Source organism: Protopterus annectens, chromosome 7.part0 (genome assembly GCF_019279795.1).
Source record: "Protopterus annectens isolate FY-2018-M chromosome 7.part0, PAN1.0, whole genome shotgun sequence".
Lineage (NCBI taxonomy): Eukaryota > Metazoa > Chordata > Ceratodontiformes > Protopteridae > Protopterus > Protopterus annectens.
The window spans coordinates 447,575,795-447,601,723 of NC_056739.1; the positions used below are offsets into that span (position 1 = coordinate 447,575,795).

Consider the following 25,929-nt stretch of genomic DNA (forward strand, 5'->3'; position numbering starts at 1 on the left):
ATCATGCATATTTTCTTTTTGAATCTGAAATTGCTTAGATTTATACCCAGATGAGCTTTGTGGGCTTGACCGCAGAATAATCTTTTAAGCAATCTAATAAAGACGTGAAAATGGGCCTATAGTTGAGCTGCCTTAATCTTGTTTATAAAATACATCTTCTAACTGAACTGAAACTTGACGCTTTGCTTTTTGTTGACTGAACTTAGGAATATATGACAACCTGCACTCATTCTCAGCAACTTCATCTAAAAGGTCAACAAGGATACTTCTTGGTCTTTTCATTGCCCTAACCATCTTGCTACTGGTGATAATAATAATTATGGCATCGAATAGTGAGTATTGTTCTTTGTATTCACTTTTGTTACTTACGACTATATTTCTCATTGTTTAACTAGTATGCTACAGTGAAGTAACAGTTGTGATTTAAACTAACTGAATCATCTTTGTCTTATAGTAGATTTCAACCTAGATTAATTTTTGAATCTCCATTTGAACTTTCTCTTTTATTTAAGTCATACATACTTTTTGTTTGCTTTATTTATAATTTTCAGTAAATGGAAACATATGCTATAAAATATTCCATGACATTACAAATATGACTTAGCAAATTGAACCTGACATAAACAACTATATGCCACACAATATCATCTATGACAATGAATAGACTATGATAATACAAATTTCTTAAAATACTCAGGTTCCTAAACTTTAGAGTATGAGGCATCCATTTAGCAGGCAACAGGTATAATATTATCATAAAAGAGAAAATGGCAAAATAACCACAGCCAGAGAGCCAAGAAAGGAAAAGAAAGAAAAATGGAAAACAATACATACACTGCCGATTATTAAAATGGGGAGTGTGCTCCTCCACAGAAGGAAAAGGATCAAAGGCAGATGAGAATGAGAAAAGTCCTTCTTTGTTGGTGTACAACTTGCGGTAAACAGATTCCTGTACAATTTAACCTAGATGAGGCAAAATAAAATGTTAAATTTTATATACTGCTCATAAAACTAAATATCCATATTCTGATCAAACGGGGTCCATATAAAGACGTACCTAGCCTCTTTGGCCTCCCATTCAGCGACTCACCACTCATCCCTACATGTTGCTTACAATATGCTCTCCCATTTGTTTATTTTTGTATACTTTCCAAGGTTCCATAAACTGTCTGTGTTAAATGGCATCTATAATTCAGATCTGTATTAGATTACTAGAGCGTCATGGGGGCGACCATTAAAAGTATACATCTTAAGTACCTTTTAAACTCTAACTTTTTCCCACTATTAATATAAAATTAGTCACAAAAATTCATATTTATGAAAGGAAAAGTCATTACAAGCTACTGATGTGCTAACATAATCATAAGATCAATGTGGGAGTATTATGCTGACCACTTAGAATTACATTTGATTTCACATGAAATACAGAGCTTGAGTAACTCTATAGCCTTCACATGGATTATTTTATATTATACAATTCCTCCCTATTAATATTCTAAAACGTGCATGCTGATTGGCCAGCCCAACAAGCGTGCCCATTGTAAATCCCACAATATACCAACGGAAAAAGGTTCGGTCGCCCGGACATTTTTCCGTTGGTATAAACTGTCCCAAATCTTTGTTTTGTACAATAAAAAGAAAAAGAGAGAAAACAGAGCAACAGAGACTTTCTTTTCTCTGCTGCTTCCATTTCAAAGCCTTTATGTACTGGGTATGCGTGGGAACGCAAGTTCCATACGCATGCGCAGCACATCAAAAAGCAGAATAAGTATACTACAACCGGTGAAAGAACAGCAATCTGCCGTTATACAAAGACATTAAGTATTTTTTTGCTTAAATAATGTCATTGTATAATAGCAATAACCGACTCCATGGTTGTGGTATATTGAAGATTTACCCATGGTTGGCTTTGTTTAATCACTTAGGCTTCACCCTCATGATTAAACTACACCAACCGTGGGTAAATCTTCAATATACCACACCATGTCATCAGTTATTGCTTAATTAGTGAAGGAAGACTACCATCTATACACAGTCCCCTTGTGAAGTACATTATTTGCAGATATCGTATCTCCTTCACAAATTAGTTCTCAGTACTCTAAGATCTGGTCAAAGCTTAGATCAGTTTGCTGACAATGAATTGTTGTGTCAGCAGAAAATCTGGGTATATATTTATGTATATATATATATATATATATATATATATATATATATATATACACACACACACACACACACACACACACACACACACACACACACACACACACACACACACACAGATAATTTGGTCTAATTGTCAAATAATGATGCAAATAGCTGCCAAAATAAATAAAATGTTTAAAAGTAAAGTTTAATCGATGGACTTTTGTGTTGGCTGTTAATGGTTTTATTAATTTGTTTTACAAATCGCCATTGACTGAGTTCACCATTTGGATGGAGCATGTATAGGGTTCTTCACTTTACATAGATATTTTCCTATGAAAACTGATTTATAGAAATATGCTTACAGCATGTGAGTTTAGATAAAAAGTATTTTGGTACCGATTTTTAAGAATAAAGGCGATGTGCAGAGCTGTAGTAACTACAGAGGGATTAAATTGATCAATCACAGCATGAAGTTATGGGAAAGAGTAGTGGAAGCTAGGTTAAGAAGGGAGGTGATGATTAGTGATCAGCAGTATGGTTTTATGCCAGGAAAGAGCACTACAGATGTGATGTTTGCTCTGAGAGTGTTGATGGAAAAGTACAGAGAAGGTCAGAAGGAGTTGCATTGTGTCTTTGTGGACTTAGAGAAAGCATATGACAGGGTGCCTAGAAAGGAGTTGTGGTATTGTATGAGGAAGTCAGGCGTGTCAGAGAAGTATGTAAGAGTGGTACAGGATATGTACGAGGGTAGTGTGACAGCGGTGATGTCTGCAGTGGGAGTGACGGATGCGTTTAAGATGGAGGTGTGATTACATCAAGGATCAGTTCTGAGCCCTTTCTTATTTGCAATGGTGATGGACAGGTTGACAGATGAGATCAGACAGGAGTCCCCGTGGACTATGATGTTTGCAGATTACATTGTGATCTGTAGTGAGAGTAGGGAACAGGTGGAGGAGACTCTGGAGAGGTGGAGATATGCTCTAGAGAGAAGGGGAATGAAAGTCAGCAGGACTGAGACGGAATATGTGTGTGTGAATGAGAGGGAGGATAGAGGAATGGTGAAGGATGCAGGAAGTAGAGGTGGCGAAGGTGGATGAGTTTAAATACTTGGGATCAACAGTTCAGAGTAATGGTGAATGTGGAAGAGAGGTGAAGAAGAGAATACAGGCAGGATGGAGTGGGTGGAGAAGAGTGTCAGGAGTGATTTGTGACAGACGAGTACCAGTAAGAGTGAAAGGGAAGGTCTGCAAGAGGGTAGTGAGACCAGCTATGTTATATGGTTTGGAGACAGTGGCATTGACAAAAAGGCAGGAGTCAGAGCTTGACTTGGCAGAGCTGAAGATGTTAAGATTTGCACTGGGTGTGACGAGGATGAACAGGATTAGGAATAAGTATATTAGAGGGTCTGCCCAGGTTGGAAGGTTCATAGGTTCATAGGTAGGTACTAGGCTATCTGCCCGAGGGCATTTATAAGCCTAGCCAGAGTGTGTTGGCTTTCGTCACCCCATTGACTAATTAACTGAGCCTCTGTCAAGCAGAACCAATGAAGTGATCCCAGGGGTGTACTTTCTGTTACCCATCCACCCGTCAAGGCTTCTCTTGAAGAGTGTTAGTGAGGGGCTTTGCCTAATGTAGTTAGGAATTTTGTTCCAAAGCAATGGGAGTCTCTGTGATGGGAATCTATCTCTCCAGCATGTTCTATTTATTGTTGTGGTGAGGTTTAACTCACTAGAGCACGTGGCTCGCAGTGACTTGGATTTCTTTAGGTGGAGCATGTCCATCAATTCTGAGTTGGACAAGGCATTGTAATCCAGGCAGAGATCACCTCTGAGTAAGCGATATGCCACTGAGTACAGCCGAAGTTTTTTCAGTTGGGCTGCATAGGACATATGTTTGAGGCCAGTAATCCTCTTGGTGAGGTGCTTTTGTGGTCTTTCAAGCTGTTGGAAGTGTCTTGTGAGGTACATCCCAAATGGGGCATTGTACTCTATGATGGGTCTGATGAGTGATGAGTAGAGGGGCACTATAACCTCTTTATTTCTAGATGCGAACCCCTTAGTAATTAGATGGGCCACATAGAAGGATTTCCTAACTACTTTGGCAATATGATTGTCAAAGGAGAGATTACTATCTACCTGGGTCCCCAGATCTCTTATTACCTCTTCTGTATTAAGGGGGCTGCCGCCTATGTGGTAATTCGTGGGTGTTTTGTTTTTCCCAAACGGGATGACTATGCATTTTTTGGCATTTAGCTTGAGGCCATGACTTTGACACCAGGTGTCTGTCTCAGTAAGGCCTTTTTAGAGGATGTCCGTGTCTGCCAGAGAGTCAATTATGGCTCCCAGTTTGCAGTCATCGGCGAACTTGGTTAGCCATAGTCCTCTTGTGTTTGCCTGTACTTCTGAGAAATATATGCCGAACAGTAGGGGTCCCAGAACTCAGCCTTGTGGGACACCACTTGTGACTGGTTTAGAGTCAGACCTGGAGCCCGCTATTCTTACCCTATGAGTTCTGTCTGTAAGCCAGTTAGCAACCCATCTTGTGACGTAGGGGTTTATGTTCAGGCTGGTGAGTTTTTCTATAATACCCGAGTGAGGAATGGTGTCGAACGCCTTGGCAAGATTAAGGTAGGCTGTGTGAACCACCTTTCCCTCGTCTATAGCCTTGGTAACTGTCTCGAAGAAGTCAACCAGGTTTGGAGACAAAGCCAGAGAGGCAAGATTACATTGATTTGGACATATGCTGAGGAGGGATACAGAGTATATTGGGAAAAAGATGCTAAGAATGAAACTGTCAGGTAACAGGAAAAGAGGAAGGCCTAAGATAAGGTTTATGGATGTGGTGAGAGAGGACATGCAGGTGGTTGGTGTGACAGAGCAAGATGCAGAGGACAGGAAGAAATGGAAACAGTTGATCTGCTGTGGCAACCCCTAGCGGGAGCAGCCGAAAGAAGAAGAAGATGTGAGTTTAGGTAAATGGCCACAGTGGGTTGGGAGGGTGGCCTAATGGTTAAGGTGCTTGCCTTGCAAGCACAAGGTGCAGGGTTTGAGTCTCACAAGGGATAATTGGCTAGGCTTAAAATGGCTCGCAAGGGCAGTTAGCTTAGTACTAATCTATGAACCTATAATCTATGAACCTATGGAATGCTTTTCTTAATATTACAATGGTTAATGATACTCATGACTCAGTAATCCATCTGTTTCTTTCTCTTCCAAAAGCATTGGCAAAAGGAAAGTGATATCTTCTTTTCTGATGAACTAATGTTCTCTCTTTTGTTTTCCCCAAAGGCTCTTCTCTACGTAAAAAGATGAAGGAAACAGAGGAAGCATTCAGTAACTTTACTCTTAGCATCCACGCTGAACTGCAGTTAATCCAGAGCAAAGGTGCTTTGTATAACATATTTCTCAGAGCTGGTCAGATTGTAGCCACTATATTTACAATACATGCTAAAGTGTTGCTATGTAATACTTAGGGATGTTTTACAATTCCAAAAAAATGCTTTGTAGGATGGAGTGGTGACTGATTTAACCATGGCTGGCATTCATTACAATATCAATCTCTTCCTTCATATATACAGGGAGTGAGTGAGTAAGTGAGTGCATGTGTGCGTGTGTGAGCATGTGTGTGCATGTGTGCATGTGTGTGTATATGTGGGTGTGGTTATGTGGGTGTGTGTGTGTGTGTGTGTGTGTGTGTGTGTGTGTGTGTGTGTGTGTGTGTGTGTGTGTGTGCACGTGTGTGCGTGTGCGTGTGTGTGTGCGTGTGTGTGTGTGTGTGTGTGTGTGTGTGTGTGTGTGTGTGTGTGTGTGGCCATTTCCTAAACAATTGTTGGGAAACAATCTAGAAAAAGAAGTAAATGAGTAGAGGCTTCATGATAAAATATATCAATTAACAGAACTGCAAATAAAAGGTCAGGTCTTGTCATTCAAGGGTCTATGAAGAATGACTGTATTTGTTGAAACCATATGGGTAACCCAAGCTATGATATTAATTTTAATATGAATTGCATTGGCACTTAATCCAGGAGGCAATAAATCACATTTTGCTATTGTATTCAAGTTTATATATACACACAAACCAGTCTCTCACATGCACCATTTATCCATTTTTGTAGCTGGTGTTACAGTTTGCAGTACATTTTAGCAGGACACAATAACTGTGTAGATTGCCAGCTGAGTAGGACTTAATGTTACTTACGTAACTTTTTTTTGACAGACTGCCTTGTGAGTGTTTTTCTATTACATCTCTGATAATTTTCTATCTTTTTTTTCAGTATTCTAGGTAGTTTTGTTGTAGTGTTATTAATATAGTGTAAGTGAGGATTGGACTTCTAGTTTTATGTCTTTTAGAGTTTATTTTAGTTTGTAATTTTAAGGCTCACTCTGCTGGTAGTACTTTTTGACAGACTAGTTGCAGTTTGTTTTATTTTTTTTTTCTTCATTTTAATAAGGACAGATTTCATTATTAGGTATTGTTTAAAATCAGTACTGTTGTTTTGAAGTGTGTGGGGGACATGTATTCACATGTACTTATGTATATGCATATTATTTTGGGTGTGCAGCGTGAGAATTTTTTTTTTTTTAATTTTCATTTTTTTATTTGTTTTTATGAGTAAGAATAGCTTACCAAGATTGGTAATGCAGACACAGTGATTGTCCATGCTTAATGACACAGGCACAGTAGCAATACATTGTGGTTGTACAACCTTTTCAGTTCATGGACCATTTACAATATTTCACAAGATTTTGGTGGGGGGGTACATAACCATGTTCAGCAGGCATCTGTATGCTAAAAGTAGTTTGATGTGGAAAATGTCTTGGTGGGCCAGATTGTAGCCCACAGGCCATTTGTTAGACACCTCTGTGATGCTTGATAACATGGGTAGGATGATAAAAACATCTGTACTCCAGATAAACTGTTCAGGTGTACATTTGCATCACTTCCTATTATCAATATGTATTGGCAGGATAACTACAGATATATAGATATATGATTAACCATGGGTTTTGACATCACTGGTTTTGGCCTGCATCTCAGATAAGTATATCCCAAATAACAGAGGCCCCAAGACTGATTCCTGGCGTATGCAAGGCATAACTATGGGTTTACTGCTTGAGGTGGCTTCCTCTATTTTGATTAGGTGGGTTCTGTCAGTGAGCCAGTTTGCTACCCATCTGATAACATATGGATTGATGCCTAGTTGAGAGAGTTTATCTATTATGCCCGAGTGGGGAATAGTATTGAAGGCTTTGGCTTAGTCAAGGTAGGCGGTGTGCACCGTTTTCTCCTCGTCCATGGCTTTGGTGACTGTCTCAAAGAAGTCGACCATACTTAATAGTCATCACCCCCCCCCTTGACAAAGCCAAAATGTGTGGGGTTGAGTGTTTGGAGGTTGCCAATGTCCCTGTTAATGAGGTCCATGATAATCCATTCTGTGGCCTTGCAGATCAGGCTAGTTAGGCTGATGGGTCTATAGTTCCCTGGATCAGTGGAAATTCCACTTTTGTGTAAAGGGATGACAGTGGCTGTCCTCCACTAGGCTTGGACAAAGCTGGTACTCAGGCTTTGGTTGAATAGGGTTCCTAATGGTGCTGCAAGTTCATGCCTGAGTTCATGTAGGATGCAGCCTGGGATGTTATTGGGTCCCATGGTGGCTGTATTTTTTGCCGCTCACACTGCCTGTATAGGTACCATTCTGCACATCTACCATCATATTATGTACTGCTTACTCTGTCAATAAAGATACCAAGGAGAACTACTGAGGATTACAGCCAGCATCTCTCTATTAAAATCTGACTCCAGTTTTATATCTGTTCCAATCTAATAACATGAGCATCCAGTTAAATCATTAGCAATATATCTACAGTCAACATTTTAATGTGTATAAACAAGCAAATAGAAAACAATTATACTAATATTATACAGGATGTTATGTGTAAGAAGCTGTTTTATCTAGAGGACTTAACAGAATAACAATTTCTGAATATGGTATGCTGATACCCAGTATAAAGCATGTCATGGAGAGTTTATTGCAGGATGCAGCAGATAACAAGGAAAATGTTTTATGCCTGATATGATTAATATAGTCTTGAAGGGACTGAGTATAGTACTAACTAACCACCTAGGAAAATATGACCACTTAACATCTTGTTTTTTTTTTGTTTTTTTTTTAGACCTTTATTGAATTATCAATTAAAACTTAGATAAACATACATTTATATATAAAAAAACTATATTGGCATATTCCCAGTTACAAACATTATGCATGCTCTATATTCTTTTGCACAATTATCAACAATCTGACATGACATAAATTGATCAATTCTTACCTTCCATTAAATCTCACTCCTCCTCCAAAACATTATTCGGCATGTATTGTTACCATAATTTCCATTGTTTCTATGTAATTTGCTCCTATTCTTTTCTAAAGATCCCACTTCCAGTTTCTTTATCCCTGTTACAACATTCAGTACTTCAAATATAGTCAGTTTAGACTTTGATTTACATTTTCTAGTAATTGCCTTTTTTGTCGACTATTAGAATTAAAATTGACAATGCCTTGCTATGTCTAGCAATTCAGATCTTGTATCCCAGATTAAAAAAATAATATCTTTAGTTGCACCTATTTGCTTACCCAATATTTCTGACAGAGTACTCTGTAGGAAATTTTTAAAGTCTGCCAACTTATTACACTCCCAAAACATATGTTCCCTGTTACCTCTTTCTTCCCTATCACACCTCCAACATTTGCTATCTACCTGAGGAAAAATTCTTTGGAGTCTGCTTGGGGTATAAAAATACCTATGCAAACACTTCCACACATAAATCCTAAATCTTCTAGACTTTGTTGCATGTTTGGGAGCCATACACATGTCCTCCCATTGTTTTCTTTTGAATTGCTTATCCAGTCTTCCCTCTCAATCTTTCTAACTTCCTTTGTTTGATTCTTATAGCTATTGTGCAATATTTTATATGCCCAACTAATTATACCTTTTTAACAGCAGCTTCTGTTCTACATTCAACTAACAACTCTTGTCAGAGCAGGTCTTTCATTGTGGATTCCCCTATCCCTTTCTCTTTGTCTATACTCTGATATCAATCCCTAACAGAAAAGGCAGTCTTTAGCATACAGTCCAGATGTCTTCTTAGCCTCTTCCCATTTTACCATTCCTTCTCTAGTTATTTGCTCCAAATACCTTGGTTCCTTTGCCAGTTTTCTACAGCAAATTCTATTCCCCTCTTGCCTATACCCTATAATTGCAGTCATCCCTATCAATAAAACCTCCCTGCTCTATTCTCCATTCTTGTATTGGCTTAGTTCTTACATTCTGCTTCCCTCTGGATCTTCATCGTTCTATTAATGTTGTCAAATATTTGCCTCCCCTCCACAAAACCACATTTATCTATCACTATCAATGTTGGTAACATATTTGCCATTCTTCTAGCTATTGTGGACATAAATACTTTATAATCATGGTTTAAAATTAAAATGGTTCTATATGAACTTGGATCTGATGAGTCTTTACCATCTTTAGGTATCAACAGCCACCACAGATTTCTTCTAGGATGTTGATGATGCTTCTCCTTTTAAAATATTGTTAAACAAAATATTTCAGATCTTTATCACTTTCTTCCATCCTATAAGGGACTCATACCTTCCAAACTTCCACAGGAATACCATCTATTCCTGGAGACCTTCCTGCAGATTGATTATATGTCACAATTTTCATCTCCTCCTACCTTAAGTGTTAATTGCTGAGCCTCATGTACCTCTAACTTTGGCATACTTAAGTCTTCCATAAATATTTTTATTTCTGCTTTTCCTTGATTTCCACATTTCTGTTTTATACAAAATTTCATACAATTTCCAAAATACCTCTAATGACTATACAGGATCTCTGGTTGTTTTTCTTGTTATAGGTTGCCCAAGTTTGACAAAAGTCCTTTCTACTTTCTGTTTTTGTGCTCTGGAACTATCAAAAAACAATAGCTTAACAGCAGTCTTTTTGAAGCTCATGCATATTATCCAGATATGCCCTTATTTTGTCTCAGCACTCTGCAGTTGTGCTTTTTCTTGTTCCGAGATATTTTAAACTTTCTCTACCCATCTAAACATTTTTTGTTACTTCTTAACCATATCTCAGTTTCTTTTATTTCTACCTTATTTTCAATCTCAGCTTTCATTTTATCATTTTCACTTGCTATAACTTCTGCATAAATTTCTATCTGCCCTAAGAACTCTCAAACAGTTTCTACTACCCATTTCTTAATATCCTCTCTTTTTAACAATTAGATGTGGAAGTGCCAGTGTCTTATTTTTACTTCATTACCCTGCATTTTTATCTTTGTTGTTATTGACTTATGATCTGAAATACTTATTGGATGTGTGTTGAAGCTTTCAATTAAATACACATGTTCCTGGGAAATATAATTTCTGTATAGATCAACACAGTTATTGTACCTTGGGGAATAATATGTAAATTCTCTCAGAGTTCCTACTACTATCTTCCATACCAATATTTTTCATATATATGTTTCCTTCTAGCTCCCCAGATACATCCTCACTGTCACAAATCAAGTTCCAGTCCCTGCCTATAAGTAATATTCCCTGCTGAAAGGTGATTATTTCTTCCAAACTTTTCTTGAGCTCCATAATAGCAGTTTTAGGTGGAATATAAATACATGCCAGCATAATTCTCCTCTCTTCCTAGTAACCCCCCTACTACCACAAATCTACCATTATTATCTTTTTTCCTCTTCTATCACGATTGAAGCTCTTCTAACAATTAGTATAAGTACTCCATTTAATTTGTACCTGATATTCTGCTGAATATCCATCCTGAAATCCTTTCTTTATCAAATCCACATATTCACTTCTTTTCAAATGTGTCTTCTGTAGCATTGCTATTTGCACTCTGCATTTATTAATATAATTCAATACTCTTACTTTTTTGTTTATATCTGTAAGGCCATTCATTTTGCAAAATGATATGGATTGTGTAGCCAGTATGATAAGACATTCTTATACCCACCTATTATATATATATATATATATATATATATATATATATATGTATATATATATATATATATATATATGTCAGCTTTATTGAATGTCTAGTTCCAGTTTTTGTGTTACATACATCCACCGATGTCCGGAAGGTATCTCCATTTGAACCTAAGTCACATTTTACACCATTTTTTTGTTTTAATGAAAACCCTCAAAAAAACACTAAAACCCATCCCATAACCAATTAACTTAAAACAAACATACAAAACTGTGTACATCTTCAAATAATGAAGTTTAACCCTCCTAATAGGAGCAATTGTCCCAGATTGACAGCTGCACTCACAAGCATTAGTTAGCCTAAAATTAAGGTTATCCATACTAAAGCTCATGCTGTATCCTGTGTTCCTACTTATATTAATTGATGCCTGTTTTTGTCATATCTTTATTCCCTTCCAGGATGTGAAAAACAGCTTGTATGCTATCAGAAAACTAATTTTTAGCCTTAAGAAAAAGTGAACTGGCTATCTTTAAATAAAACTAAATTATACACAGCTCTCATAAATGCACTGACATATTTCGGTACCAGGAAAACTGCTCTCTTTCATTCACATCTAATAATCTCAAACTTTATTTTTTACTATCTGCTTGCTCTTGAATTTTTTAATTTTACATTTTTCTCAGCAATGCCCCGAGCACTCAAGATTTTTTGCCTGGATCTGAAGCTGCAAACTTCATAACTCACACTAAAAGATTTATTTGCTAAAGGAAAATTATCACTTTCACACTGTTCTCTTCTTTTTAATGTCCACTTACTTACACAAGAAACTTGTTATTAAATAAGCCAAGGACATTAATATAGACATCCAGCTATGCAAAAGTAATCTCAACTCTACATATATTATAATCAATGCACTTTTACACCCCATCCCAACATCCCAATACTACAGCATGTTTATTAAATTAACATGATTTTGTCCGATGTTTCTTCTCTTTTTACACTGCAATGTCCACATTTCTTAAAACTAAAACGAAAAAAGTGCTTGTTTACTTTAGAATCTCTATCATACACAATGATCACTGAAAATGCTTTACTATATAACATAGAAATGATAACATGAAATGTGTTATACAAATACTGTTAGAACATTTTTACTTATAGTTACTGCTGTTTTGTTTTCCTTTTAGTATCCTTCCAGACATTAATGACATAAAGTGGGGTATATGCCTTTCAGTCCCCTCACAAGTTTAACAAAGTCACCAAAAGCCCAGTCTTTCTTAGCCACTTTTTCTTGTAAAGACATACTTCACAAATGTGATTGATGTTTTACAGTCTCCTATTTATTAACTAATTTCAGTGCTGCTGGTGTGCCTCCTGTTCATCTCCATCTCTCAACCTCATACTATGGTGAAAGTCCAAGGTACTCCTGATTCTTCTAGTCAGCTCCTGTGTTTCTGTGTCCCAAGCATTTTCCTTTGGAACATTGGAAAAGTTACTGGCAAAGTCCCTCTATGGGATTCATTATTAGAGGAATGAGAAGCAGAGTTCCCTTCTATTTGATGGCTTACGTTTTGTTGGAGAAACTTTTGTATTTCCTCCTTAGCCTGTTCTGTCAAAAATTATTTTAAATCTTCCAGGGAAAAACATATTCTGAAGACAGCAGCTTGAATCTCACACTTGCCTCTCAACATTCCCTGTTTAAAGGGATGCATTTGCTTCTCTTCTCTTCTCTTCTCTTCTCTTCTCTTCTCTTCTCTTCTCTTCTCTTCTCTTCTCTTCCTGGTGTACAGTGAATGACCTATTTTCACACACACTCTACTGTCTTTAATTTAATAATTTGCACATCTGCCACAGTTTTGTCAGGATAAACTCCTTCTGCTGTTATGATTGCATCTTTACTAATACAGGTCTTTGCTGCTTTTTCATGTCCCGCATGCACATGATGTGCCCTTTCAATTAACAAATCCAGTTGTGGAATACCAGTCCAGTTGCTTATTTGTGCTTTCATAAAATTAATGCAGTCTGTTCCTTCCAGTTTCTCTAGTACAGCAGAAAATCTCAGGTTTTCCCTGCTTGCTCTGTTCTCTAACTCATAGGCTCATATGTGTTTACTAGGCTAATGACCACAGGGGCCTTTTTAAGCCTAGCCATGTATCTCAAATCTCTGACAAGTTCTGGTACCCTTAATAGGTGTAAGCAGGGACTTGGGAGTATAAATATTTACAAGCAGACATGTAGGAGATGACCCATTTACAGGCTGTGTCCATTAGAGACATAGGTGCCAAACCGAGGATGAATTTCCCATTCCCCATTCAATTTTCCATGTTAACCTTGAATAGGGTTAGGGAGAAACTCTGCTTCCCATGGATGGGGATACTGGCTCTCCCACAGGTCCTATTTATATCACAGGCAAGATTTAGGTCATTAGAATGGGTAATTCTGGTGCTGTTTGTTATGTGGATATGCAGGGGGTCCATCAGGGTCTATATTATACAGCCACAAGATGCATGTAAATGGACAGCTGGTTAAATCACAAATTGGTAATCGTATTGTAAATTCTACTTTCTTCAAGGTGCAGTGAACTCTGACTTGATTAGATGAATAAAATAAAGGCAGAGTTCAAAGCTTTTTCCTCCCCCAAATGTATAATTCATTGTGCATTTGTTTAGCAGGTTTAAACTAAACAAAGTATTCAAGCAAATGGCAACTAGCTAATGTCTTACCTAGATCACCTCCTACTTCATAGAGTTTCCTGCTTTTTGCTTAGTTTAGGAAATGAGTCATCTTCATGCTTCCTTCTGCATTGTATTTCCTGTTCTCCTGGTGTCCAAGAACCATGTGCAACTCATTGTTTTGTTCAGCTTGGTTTTGGACAATGGCTAAACTGTTTCCTTTTACTCTATCTTGCACCATCTCCTCTGTTCCTATGTTACTTTGTACAAAGGTTTGTTTCCCTTTATGATATATTTATGACTTTCTGCCATTTTTATAGATCTTCCTGTAAACTGCTTCCTAATTTTTCTAAAGCACCTGCAAGCTTTGCTTAGATAGTGTACCAAATGGCCATGAGACATTGATTACTTCTACATCTCTATTTGTTGTCAACAATATGTTACATGGGGACTTCCAAGATGGCTGCATACTGATAACAGCTTAACTTCACAGTGTGAAAAAAAAAGTGAGAGATAAGGGCTAGTAATTCTGACACTTTTAGTAGAATTCCATTAGTGGCTAGTAAGTACACTGCCTGGATGCCAGCAAAAAAGAATATTTGCAAGCCTGAAAGAAAATCAACTAGAAAAGGTGAGGAGAAAACAATGACTGTGAAGAGTCCTATAGATGTTTAGCAAAAAGCAGTTCAATCTCCAGTTTTGTTACAGGAGATGGCTTCTAGTAATTTAGAGAAAAAAGTAAATCAAATGTTCTCAGAGCTGATTAAAATAAATTAATCACTGAAGGAGTATATTATGTAAAATAACAAAAGGCTGGAAAAATAGAAGCAGCTTTAAACAGCTATTCAGATGAACTGATAAAGCTGCAAAAATTAGAGGTCGAAATGAAGAAAGGGCTGTTCAAGAAGAGATGTTTCAAAAATCGGTAGTGTTTAACAGAAAGGAAGAAAATCATAGCAAAATTAGGAGGTGCAGCACCCAGCAGGATAAAAGCACTCTAATCAAACTGAACAAGCAACTCGGAGAACATATAAAATCCTCCAAAGCCCAATTTGAGGTAAATTTGGCCTCCCAGGCCATAAACAACCACAAGGCATTCTTTAGCTATGTCCGCAACCTCAAAGGCAATACACAACTGTGTGCAGAGCTCATTGTTATAAAACAGTTCCTTAATGCTCTCTCTAAGGCCGAGAACACTGCATCAATAAACAGACAATATCCTAGAATACCTTCTAATAGCATAAAACATGACTTATCAGGCCATCTGAGTTTGCTATTTAACTGTGGCCTCCAAACAGGCTTTGTGCCTCAGGAGAACAGCAACAGTCAGCCCTCTGCACAAAAGTGGATCATGAATAGACTCTGGAAACTGCAGACCCATAAGTCTCACCACTCTCATATTTAAAGCCATGAAAAGATATATCTTTGAAATGATCAATAATGACACAGGAAACCTCTAGACACTGGACCCAACCCAATTTGGTTTCGGCAAGAACAGGTCATGCCTACTCAACCTGGTGGATGTCTTTGAGAAAGTCACCAAGGCAATGAATGAGGGGAAAATCGTGCATATCACCACCTACCTGGACCTGGCTAGGATGGTCAGTACAATACCCACTCAAGTATAGTTGACAAACTCACCAAAATGAGCATAAGCCACTACATAACTCAATTTCTTGCCAGCTGGCACACACAGAAGACCCAGGAAGTCAGGATTGGTGAGACCATCTAAACTAAAAGACCCATCACCAGCAGGGCTAGTAATTCTGACACTTTTAGTAAAATTCCATTACTGGCTAGTAAGTACACTGCCTGGATGCCAGCAAAGAAGAATATTTGCAAGCCTGAAAGAAAATCCACTAGAAAAGGTAAGGAGAAAACACTGACTGTGAAGAGTCCTATAGATGTTTAGCAAAAAGCAGTTCAATCTCCAGTTTTGTTACAGGAGATGGCTTCTAGTAATTTAGAGGAAAAGGTATTTGGGATCTACTTCTTGATGGTAAAGGCTAATGTCAATGACCTTCAGCTGACCAAGTTCACAGATGACTAAAAAATTGGGAGCTATGATAGATTCACCCCATGACACAAACATCTTACTAGAGGGTCTAGCACAGAGAAATTATTGGTGCCAAAGTCACAGATTAAAATTCAGTGCCAAGAAATGCATTATAGTGCCTTTTGGAAAACTGCTACCCAGGCTAATTACCCCATTGATAAGATACCCCTAAGAGCTGACCCAGTAGTAAGGAATCTGAGAACATATGTAGACAGTAATCTGGCTTCACACCAACTTGTGGCCAAGGTAGTAAGAAAATCATTTTGTGTTGCCCAGCTTATAAGTAAGCGTTGGATTGCATGGTTAGACTTATAAAGGTCCTGGTGGTCATTAGCCTAGGATATACCTATGAACCTATGCTATCTACAGGGATCCAGAGGCAAAACTATAAACTGTGGGTGTGCATCAATGTTCAGCATTAAGCCCATTATGGTTCATACGAGTCTGCCATCACCACGTCAGCAAAATGGCTGGAGGGGACGGATTAAAAAAAAAAAGAAGCTGTTTCATGCAGACAACATAGCATTACTTGCGGACTCTAAATAGGAACTTCAATAAATAATATGGGACTGAAAAGCAAAACTAAAGACACATGGAAGGAAACTGCTGAGTATAGCCAATATAGCAGCCATAGCAGCAAGTGGGGAAAATCAGAAGACGTTTAAAGCTGAAACAGAAGGCAAACAGTTGAACAGCTTAAAAATGTCAAGTACCTGGTAGAAGTGGTTGAGAAGGGAAGTTGAATAAGGTCAAAGCTAGACATATAGCTGCTGCAGACATCTTGTACAGACAGTCAGGTGTAGCGAGTAATACAAGTATGCCAAGGAGCCTGGAAAGTAAGATGTACAAAACAATGGTGTGATCATTGCTTCTGTATGACACAGAAACCTGAATGATAAAGGCAGAGCAGCTGAGGAAGCATGAGGTGAGGGCAATGAAGTGCTTGAGATGGGTAGCCAGATGCATGAATTTCAGACACTGCTAATACTGGTTCTTCTACACCAAGCTTCATTCAAAACTGTGTTAGCATAATTTAACAAAAACATATGTGCTGGCATTCATACTGCTGCAACTGAGGCCCTTTTAAGGAATTTTGTTGTTTTCAGGGAAGGTTACCTTTGCTTCTCTGTGAAGAAACATGATGGAAGGATGTCCTGGGGTTCTTACTGCTCATTGAGCTATATTCCACTAAAATTGAATTAATCAAAATGGTTTCCTAACTGTGTTATTTAACACAGCAAAATCAGGGATCATTGGAGTTAAGGAAGTTCATCCTTACCCCAAGGTTGTTTGATCATGGTATTAGTGGTGTTATAGATGCTATTGTAGGAGCTGGGGAGCCACTTTTGCTTGCTATAGTTGCTATTGTGCGATGCTGACTATTTGTTTCAATTAACGCTGCTTCACCGCTTATCCATATATCCAAAACTCTAGGCAGGTTGGAGTGAAAGCAGTGCTTGACGGGAGCACTGCAACACTGGTGGTTTGAATAATTTGCACTGGCTGTAGCTGTAAAAGTTGGCAGCTTTCCATTCTGCTGCTTATTTCACATGCACACAATATTTAAGCAGCACCTAGGAGTTTGCTCTAACATATACTGTTATGCATTTTCAAGATTTCTTTTGGAAGTTTCTGGGACATTCACAATTTATGGAAGACATATCTCCAAGCTGGTCTCCTGTTTTGGGGGAAGAACTTTCTCTTTCACATGCTTTACAGTTATGTTGCTTCTTAGATGGGTATGTTTTTAGAGTAACCGCAGCAACTGTATAATAAATATAACAGAGGATTTCTTGGAACCATTCCTCTGTAATCTATGGACAGCTGCTGAGGCTTTAACTTTCGTAAGAAACAAAGCATTGCATGCATATAGCATATGGTGAGTTTGGCTTGTAGATAGTAGTGAACGCTTAAGTTTTTCAGTTAGCTCAGTCTGATAAACTTCTATGAAAAAGCATACTTTATGGTGATTACTTTTTCCATCCCAAAGAAAAAGGCCAACAGTATAGGGTATATGAATGCAAAAATATGTATATCTTTCAAAGGTACAATTTGTTAAACTTAATATTATAAAGACAAATCTCCTTACCCAAAAGGTGCAAGGGTCTTGGAGTCAAGACTGAGAATTCAGGGACATTTTTTTTCTCAATGAGGGCTGCAGAGTGGCAAAAACAACTTAGGAAAACGTGCAGAATTGTAATGTCTTGCTTCATTTGAAAAGGCAGTGACACTCATGTCTTGTAAGGGTGCTATAACCAACTCTGCATAAAGTACCCACATTTAGATACTAACATTTTGAATCTGAAGGATACCAGTTCAACCAGTTTGATGAAATAGGATGAAAGAAAGATTTCTTTAACAAATGAGAATGATTCTGAAAAAGAACACTAACTGCAAAAGTGTGGGATCATATGCATTTATTGTGCTATTATTTTGCATTTATATTTGTTGACAGAGAATGTCTGTCTGGGCATTGTCCATTCCCAGTGAAGATTCAAGTTGAAAGTTCCATAATTTGTACCATACTAGGAGTGGGGATTTGCCATTTCCTAACTGTTACGTGATCTCTGAGGTGGTAGAGGTAAGTAGCAGGGTATGGGAGGGCACCAGAGTTGCCCCCTCATCTAGCTAACTCACGTGTTTTAACTCTAATCCTTTCCCAACGCCCAGCCTGCACATTATCTTAAGAGAAAAATTATCCATAACACTGCCACAACATAAATTCATTGGATGTTCTACCCATACACATGTGCAAAACAAACTATTACTTACATTAACATTTACCCTAACCTGTAAAGGCTTTCTTACACGCATGCACATTCTCACCTCTAGTGCTGCGACTTTTAGTATAAAAGTCATTAATAGACACACACAGACACACACACACACACACACACACACACACACACACACACACACACACACACACACACACACACACCCTTACCTAAACCCAAAGTATATCCCATGCATACTACTTCCCTCTGACATTATCAACGTTTGCAAACCCTACACTTAATGAAACTAGTGTTCAACACAAAAACACAGCAGTTTAATCATGGAACTTGACAAAATGGTGTGAGATTGTGAATGTTATTTGGGTTGTGGAATGTGCCCTTTCCCAGATATTGTGCTATCTCATATTTGGTATATAAAAGTAGCAGGAGATGTGATTTTTTTTCTTTGTTTGTTTTATAATTTTGATATTTCATGGTTATTTCCTCTAGTTTGAGGGCTGACTTGTCAGTGTTTGAGACTAATGAGTTGTTGATTATATGTAAGTCAATATAACGTTTGCTAGATCGACATATATACATATACATGCATATATATATATATATATATATATATATATATATATATATATATATATATATATATATATATATACACACACAGCATGTATGTAGGGTTATATCGGAACATCGAATGCTCCAAATCTCGAATGACATAACATCAAAATGGATTCATCGAACCAGTAAAACATCAAATCCATGTCAAAGGCAGTTACCTACGGTGACAAGTAACATTAAGGGTATAGGCAGGCCCCTCTGCAACCCCACACCCCCGCTACTTAAATATACCAACTCCGAGATCACGCTACAGTGTAGGAAATGGAAATCTTCCATTTCCGCACTGTAGTGCATTTAACTGCGATCTCTGAAGTGGTATCTTTAAGTGGTAGGGGTGTGGGGGATGCAGGGGGTCTTGCCCTCTGTATGGAGCAATCTGTTTGACATCTGCACTACATGTTTTTTTTTTGTTTTTTCCCCCCAATTCAATGTTCTGAGGTTCAATGACTCCAATTCGATGTTTTGTCGTTCGAAATTTGGAGCGTTCGATATTGTGATATGCACTCTGTACATATAGCTCTATGCCATAGTATCCCAAGTTCAAAAGACTGAAAACCAAAATATCTAAAATGCAAAATATCTAACATGGGAATTTGCTCCTTATCCACTGTTGTTTGACCTTGGAAGTATATATAATTGGAAGTGAGTGTAGGGGACAGTGGGGCTTGCCCCTTGCAATAAAAATGTTTGAAATATTTTGTGTTTTGCATATTTTGGCTTTCAGTCTTTTGAACTTTCTATCTTATGGCATAGACCCATATATATATATATATATATAGGTTCATAGATTCATAGGTTCATAGGTGTGTACTAGGCTAATGGCCCTGGAGCCTTTACAAGCCTAGCCCATAGGATTACCCTGGCATCATGCTACCCGACCTAGTTCTCAGTGCCTCTGTCAAGCAGAGCCACTGGAGTGATCCCTGGGGTGAATTTTCTGTTTCCCATCTACTCATCAAGATTTCTCTTGAAGAGGGCCAGTGAGGTACTTTGCTTGACATGTATGGGAAGTCTGTTCCATAGCATGGGCTGTCTCTGGGTTATGAACCTGTCCCTCCAGCACATTCTGTTGATTGTGGTAATGAGGTTGAGCTCTCTGGAGCTTGTGGTATGGCGGGATTGGGATTTCTTTAGATGTAGCATTTCTAACAGAGCTGGGTCAGACATGGCTTTGTAAGTCAGGCAGAGATTGCCTCTAAGTAGGCGATATGAGACAGAGAATATTTGGAGTTTTTTGAGTCCATCCATATAGGACAATTGTTTAAAGCCTAGAATCTTCTTTGTGAGGTAATTTTGCATCCTCCCCAGTTGTTGCACGTGTCTAGTGAGGTACGTGGCAAATGGGGTATTGTACTTGATGATTTGCTTAATGTGGGAAGAGTAGGGGAAGACAATGATCTCTTTCTTCCTGGATGCAAACTCCTTAGTAATGAGATGTGCCACATAGAAGGACTTTCTGACCACAGTGGCAGTGTGGTGGTCGAAAGAGAGGCTGTTGTCACAGATCTCTTATAACACCTTCTGTGTTCAGTGGACTACCACCGATGTGGTAATTCATGGGAACCGGGTTTTTCCCAAAGGGGATGATGACACATTTTTTTGGCACTAAGCTAAAGGCCATGGTTCTGACACCAGTCGCTGGTCTCAGTGAGGCCTTTCTGTAGGATGTCAATATCACTTGGGGAGTTAATAATAGCTCCCAACTTGCAATTGTCTGCAAACTTTGTCAGCCAGAGTCCCTTCGTATTGGTCTGGACTTCAGAGAAGTAGATACCAAACAGGAGAGGACCCAGGACTGAACCCTGTGGGACTCCACTCTTGACTGGTTGGCAGTCTAACTTGGAGTCAGCTACTTTCACACTGTGGGTTCTATCTGTGAGCCAGTTTGCAACCCACCTAATGATATAGGGGTTGATGCCTAGCTTACTGAGTTTTTCTATGATTCCTGAGTGGGGAATGGTATCAAAGGCCTTGGCCAAATCAAGGTAGGCTGTGTGAACCACCTTGCCTTCATCCACAGCTCTGGTGACTGACTTAAAGAAGTTGACCAAGTTGAGCAGGCATGATTTACCCTTCACAAAATCAAACTGCATGGGATCCAGAGTTTGGAGATTCCCTATATCCTTGTTTATTAGGTCCATGATGATGCATTCCATAGATTTGCATATCAGACTCATTAGGCTAACGAGGGTAATAGTTCTCAGGGTCTGTAGTTGCTCCTCCTTTGTGGAGAGGGATGACTGTAGCAGTGCACCATTCAGTAGGGACAAAGCCTGAGGTGAGGCTGTGATTGAACAGGCCACACAGGTGAGGTGCCAGTTCACTCTGTAGTTCATGTAGAACACAGCCAGGGATATTGTCAGGTCACATAAAAGCTGTATTCTTGGCCATGGACAGTGCTGTTTTAACCTGTGCAGCAGTAATACTGGGTGCCTGGCAATCTACTGTTAATGTGTAGGTCCTCTGGGAGGGGAGAGAGGGGTAAAGTTGGCACTGAATCTGTCGGAGAGTATATTGGCAATATATGTTGGCTTGGTATAGGAGGTACCATTGTGCAGTAGCTCAGAGCAAATCAGGGTAATGCCATGGAAATTCTTTACATAACTATAGAAGGCCTTGTGGTTTTCTTTACTATCTGCCACAATTCTGTTTTCATAGCTAGCTTTAGAGGATTTAATGAGGGATCTCAACTTTTTGTTGAGGCTGATAAGGGAGTTTTTCCAGTCTTGGGACTTCACCTTATTCTGCATCAGTTTCCCCCTTCGGTTGTAGAGTTTGTTTTTGGCAGGGGACCACCAGATTGACTTCCTATTTTTGAAGGAGACCGTCTTGGTTCTATCGGGTATGGTGAGATCCATGCATTTGTGTACGTGTTCATACAGTGCATTGGTGTATAATTAAGCAGTCATGCAACTATTCTCTATTTGCATGGGTGCCATGAAGTTAGATACCTCTGTTTTTAGGAGCCCAAAGTTAGCCTTGGAGAAGTTTTTCATGGTGGTTACTTTTGCGGAGGGTGGGGTGTGGGTTTCCAAGATGATTAGTTTGTGGTCGGATCTAACCAGGGAGGAGTTGACTATTGGTGTAGAGCAATGGTCACCCATGTTATTAATGACCAGGTCAAGGATGTTGCTACCTCTAGTGGAGGTAAGAATGAGCTGGTCCAGGGCACTGGAATTAATGAATTCCAGGAAATGTTGGGCAAGTGTACTGGTAAATGAGTAGTTTTCCCAGTTAATGGAGGGATAGTTGAAGTTGCTCAGTATGAGAGTGTTAGGTAGGACCCTAATATTCTCTAGGGTGCTTAAGAATGTGGAGTGTGAGTCTTGGGACATGGTTGGGGACCTGTAGCAGGCTACGACCTGAATCGCTCTCTTACCCAATGTTAGCTGCACCTGAAGTATCTCTAATGCATTATGTTGGGCTACCAGTCTGGAGGTGTGTGCATCCTTTATGAATATGGAAACACCACCGTCTTTGTAGCTTCAGTCCAAGTTCTGGGGCCGAAAGGTGTGGAATGAGTTATAGCCTGGTAGTGCAGGGGTGCTTTCTGCTGCCTTGAACCAGGTCTCTGTTACAGCACAAATGTTGATGTTCTCCATTTTAAGGAGTGCTTCGAGTGAGTGCATTTTGAAATTTAGACTTCCTAGCACTGAGCAGCATGCCCCTCAGATTGCATTTGTTTGTAGCTGTTATGGTGGTAATTTGGTCTTTTGAACACCACCTAAAAAAGGCACTATAGGGGTGGCAAGAGCCTTGGCCAGTATCCAGAAGCCCAGGGATGACAGATGCAGGCCATGTCTGACAAAGCATCGAGGTCTGTCAATCATGTCATCCCAGGCAGACAGATAATGGATCTCCTTAGAATGACACCAGAACCTTAACCAATTATTGAAAACAATCATTTTCTGCTTGTACTGTGGTATCATTCTGAGGGATGGTAGGATGCTGCAAAGGGCTAGGGTCACACCCGCCTGTGCTACATAATCTGAGAGCTCCTCCATGTCTCTTTTCATGTAGTCGAGGGAGGTATATCTCAGATCATTCACACCCACATGAACAATGACAGAGTCATATTTGTACCTGTTGTTGAGGGACCTGAGTGCATGTGTTATGTGGTGGATCCTGGCACCTGACAGACAGCTTACTGTTACTTTCTCCTTATTCAACCTAGTGAGTGGGACATGTGCCTCACTATTGAGTCACCTATGACTAGCGTGTTGGGCATGCTGTTTTGCCTTAGGGGATTTTGTTGAGTGGCACACCTTTTAGGAGAGTTATGTGTCTTGTGATTAGTGTTGTGTTGTGGTGGTCGAGTGCATTTCAGTCTTGGAGGTCTCTGCTGTTTGGATAGATTTTTATTGAGAGCCTCCATGAAGGTGGGTGTGTGGTTTGTGTTTTTATGTGAAGGCAGTGCTGGTGTGTGTTCTGGAGAGCTATGTGTTCCATGTGGTGTGGTGCAAGTGTTGACCTTCTCCTCTTGACCAGCTATTCCAGTCTTGGCTGGAGAGTGCGTGGCTTCCAATTTGGATATATAAGTGCATCTCTCACAAGTCTGAGTTTTGGGAGGTAAGAGGAGAGGGTTGTCTGTGTACATGAGGCAGTTGCTACATTGCCTCAGGATGCCCAAGTTCACCAGGTTAATAGGAGAAAGCACAGGGAACTGACCTTTAGACATGCCTGGAGGGGTGGTCATTAATAATAAGTACTGGAGCTGTTTCCTTGTAGAACATTTAGTGTTGGTAGTACTTTTGTATTCTACAATAATTGCTACAAGAAGTCTGGTAAAGTGCTAGACTAATAAGCTAGTAAAAGTGCAGTAGAGGCGAGAACTAGCAGATCTAAGGGAAAAGTTGAAGAGCAGACTTTGGCACTGCTCAGAAGCTTACAAACAGTCCTGGATACAGCAAATCTGTATCTGGACTAGACTAGTTACAGGAAAGGTGGGAAACAAGTGCAAACATGGGCTTTTAAACCAGAAAGTTGAAAGAGATGGAAAGACTGCCCAAACGGCCAATAAACTACAATTTCTGGGCCAGAAACCACTCCACTTGGGGTAGATAGGCTACCTAGTGCTTACCACTCCCACTGACAAGCTAAAAGGCTTCCCTCTGACAAAGAAAGGCTTGGGGGACTCAGAAGCTTACAAATAGTCCTGGATACAGCAAATCTGTATCTGGACTAGACTAGTTATAGGAAAGATGGGAAACAAGAGCAAATGTCGAATTTTAAATCAAAAAGTTGAAATAGATGGAAAAAACTGCCCAAACGGCCAATGAACTACAATTTCTGGGCCAGAAACCACTCCTCTTGTGGTAGATAGGCTACCTAGTGCTTACCACTCCCACCGATAAGCTAGAAGGCTTCCCTCCAACACAGAAAGACTTGGGGGGCTCAGAAGCTTACAAACAGTCCTGGATACATCAAATCCATATCAGGGCTAGACTAGTTACAGGAAAGGCGGGAAACAAGCGCAAATGCAGGCTTTTAAACCAGAAGTTGAAATAAACTACAATTTCTGGGCCAGAAACCACTCTTATGGTAGATAGGCTACCTAGTGCTTACCACTCCCACTGATAAGCTAGAAGGCTTCCCTCCAACACAGAAAGGCTTGGGGGGTTCAGAAGCTTACAAACAGTCCTGGATACAGCAAATCTGTATCTGGACTAGACTAGTTACAGGAAAGGAGGGAAACAAGCGCAAAAGTGGTCTTTTAAACCAGAAAGTTGAAAGAGATGGAAAAACTGCCCTAACGGCCAATAAACCACAATTTCTGGCTAGAAACCACTCTTGTGGTAGATAGGCTACCTAGTGCTTACCACTCACAATGATAAGCTAGAAGGCTTCCCTCCAACACAGAAAAGCTTGGGGCTCAGAAGCTTACAAACAGTCCTGGATACAGCAAATCTGTATCTAAACTAGACTAGTTACAGGAAAGGTGGGAAACAAGCACAAAAGCGGGCTTTTAAACTAAAAAGTTATAAGAGATGGAAAAACTGCCCAATCGGCCAATAAACTACAATTTATGGGCTAGAAACCACTCTTGTAGTAGATAGGCTACCTAGTGTGTACCACTCCCACTGATAAGCTAGAAGGCTTCCCTCCAACACAGAAAAACTTGGGGGGCTCAGAAGCTTACAAACAGTCCTGGATGCAGCAAATCTGTATCCAGACTACACTAGTTACAGGAAAGGCAAGTAACAAGTTTAGAATTTTTTTTTTGTAAAGTGGAAAGGAAGAAATGAGAAACAGAAGATAATTCAAGGTTAAGGACCTAAGTGGCTTGCCCTTCTCAAGTCTTCTCTCTCTGTTAGGTAGAATGAGCTAGTGACACTAGACTGGGATAGAGCTGGGATACAGCTGAACAGATGGGACTGGTGGGAGTGTCTGAAGTCAAAATATGATCTCACTGTACTCGGTTGAGTGAGCAAAGGAGATAGACCCAGGAGGAGTGTTCAAACACAAATTTACAGGAGGGGCAGGCAATTCCAAAGTCACCAAGATTAATACCACAACAAGAACAGTGAGGGAGGGAAACTAACTGCAGAGAGAGAAAGAGAGAGAGAGAGAGAGAGACCACAGTATTCTATGAAACAAATAAATAGAAAAATAAATAACTACATAGAGACACAGACCACAATATTCAATGAAACAATTAAATAGACAGAAAAATAAAATGCAGTACAATCTTT

At 39.3% G+C, this 25,929-nt stretch overlaps 1 protein-coding gene across 3 annotated transcripts in view; it reads left to right on the forward strand.

The window, feature by feature from the left end:
* The window catches only part of LOC122806528 (C-type lectin domain family 10 member A-like), a 305,649-nt gene that overhangs the window by 109,429 nt on the left and 170,291 nt on the right, over positions 1-25,929 (forward strand). For all 3 annotated transcript variants that reach the window (XM_044077028.1, XM_044077030.1, XM_044077029.1), the window contains 2 exons: positions 207-332; positions 5,436-5,531. In XM_044077028.1, the coding sequence (XP_043932963.1) occupies positions 207-332; positions 5,436-5,531 (222 nt within the window). The remainder of the gene's footprint in view (positions 1-206; positions 333-5,435; positions 5,532-25,929) is intronic.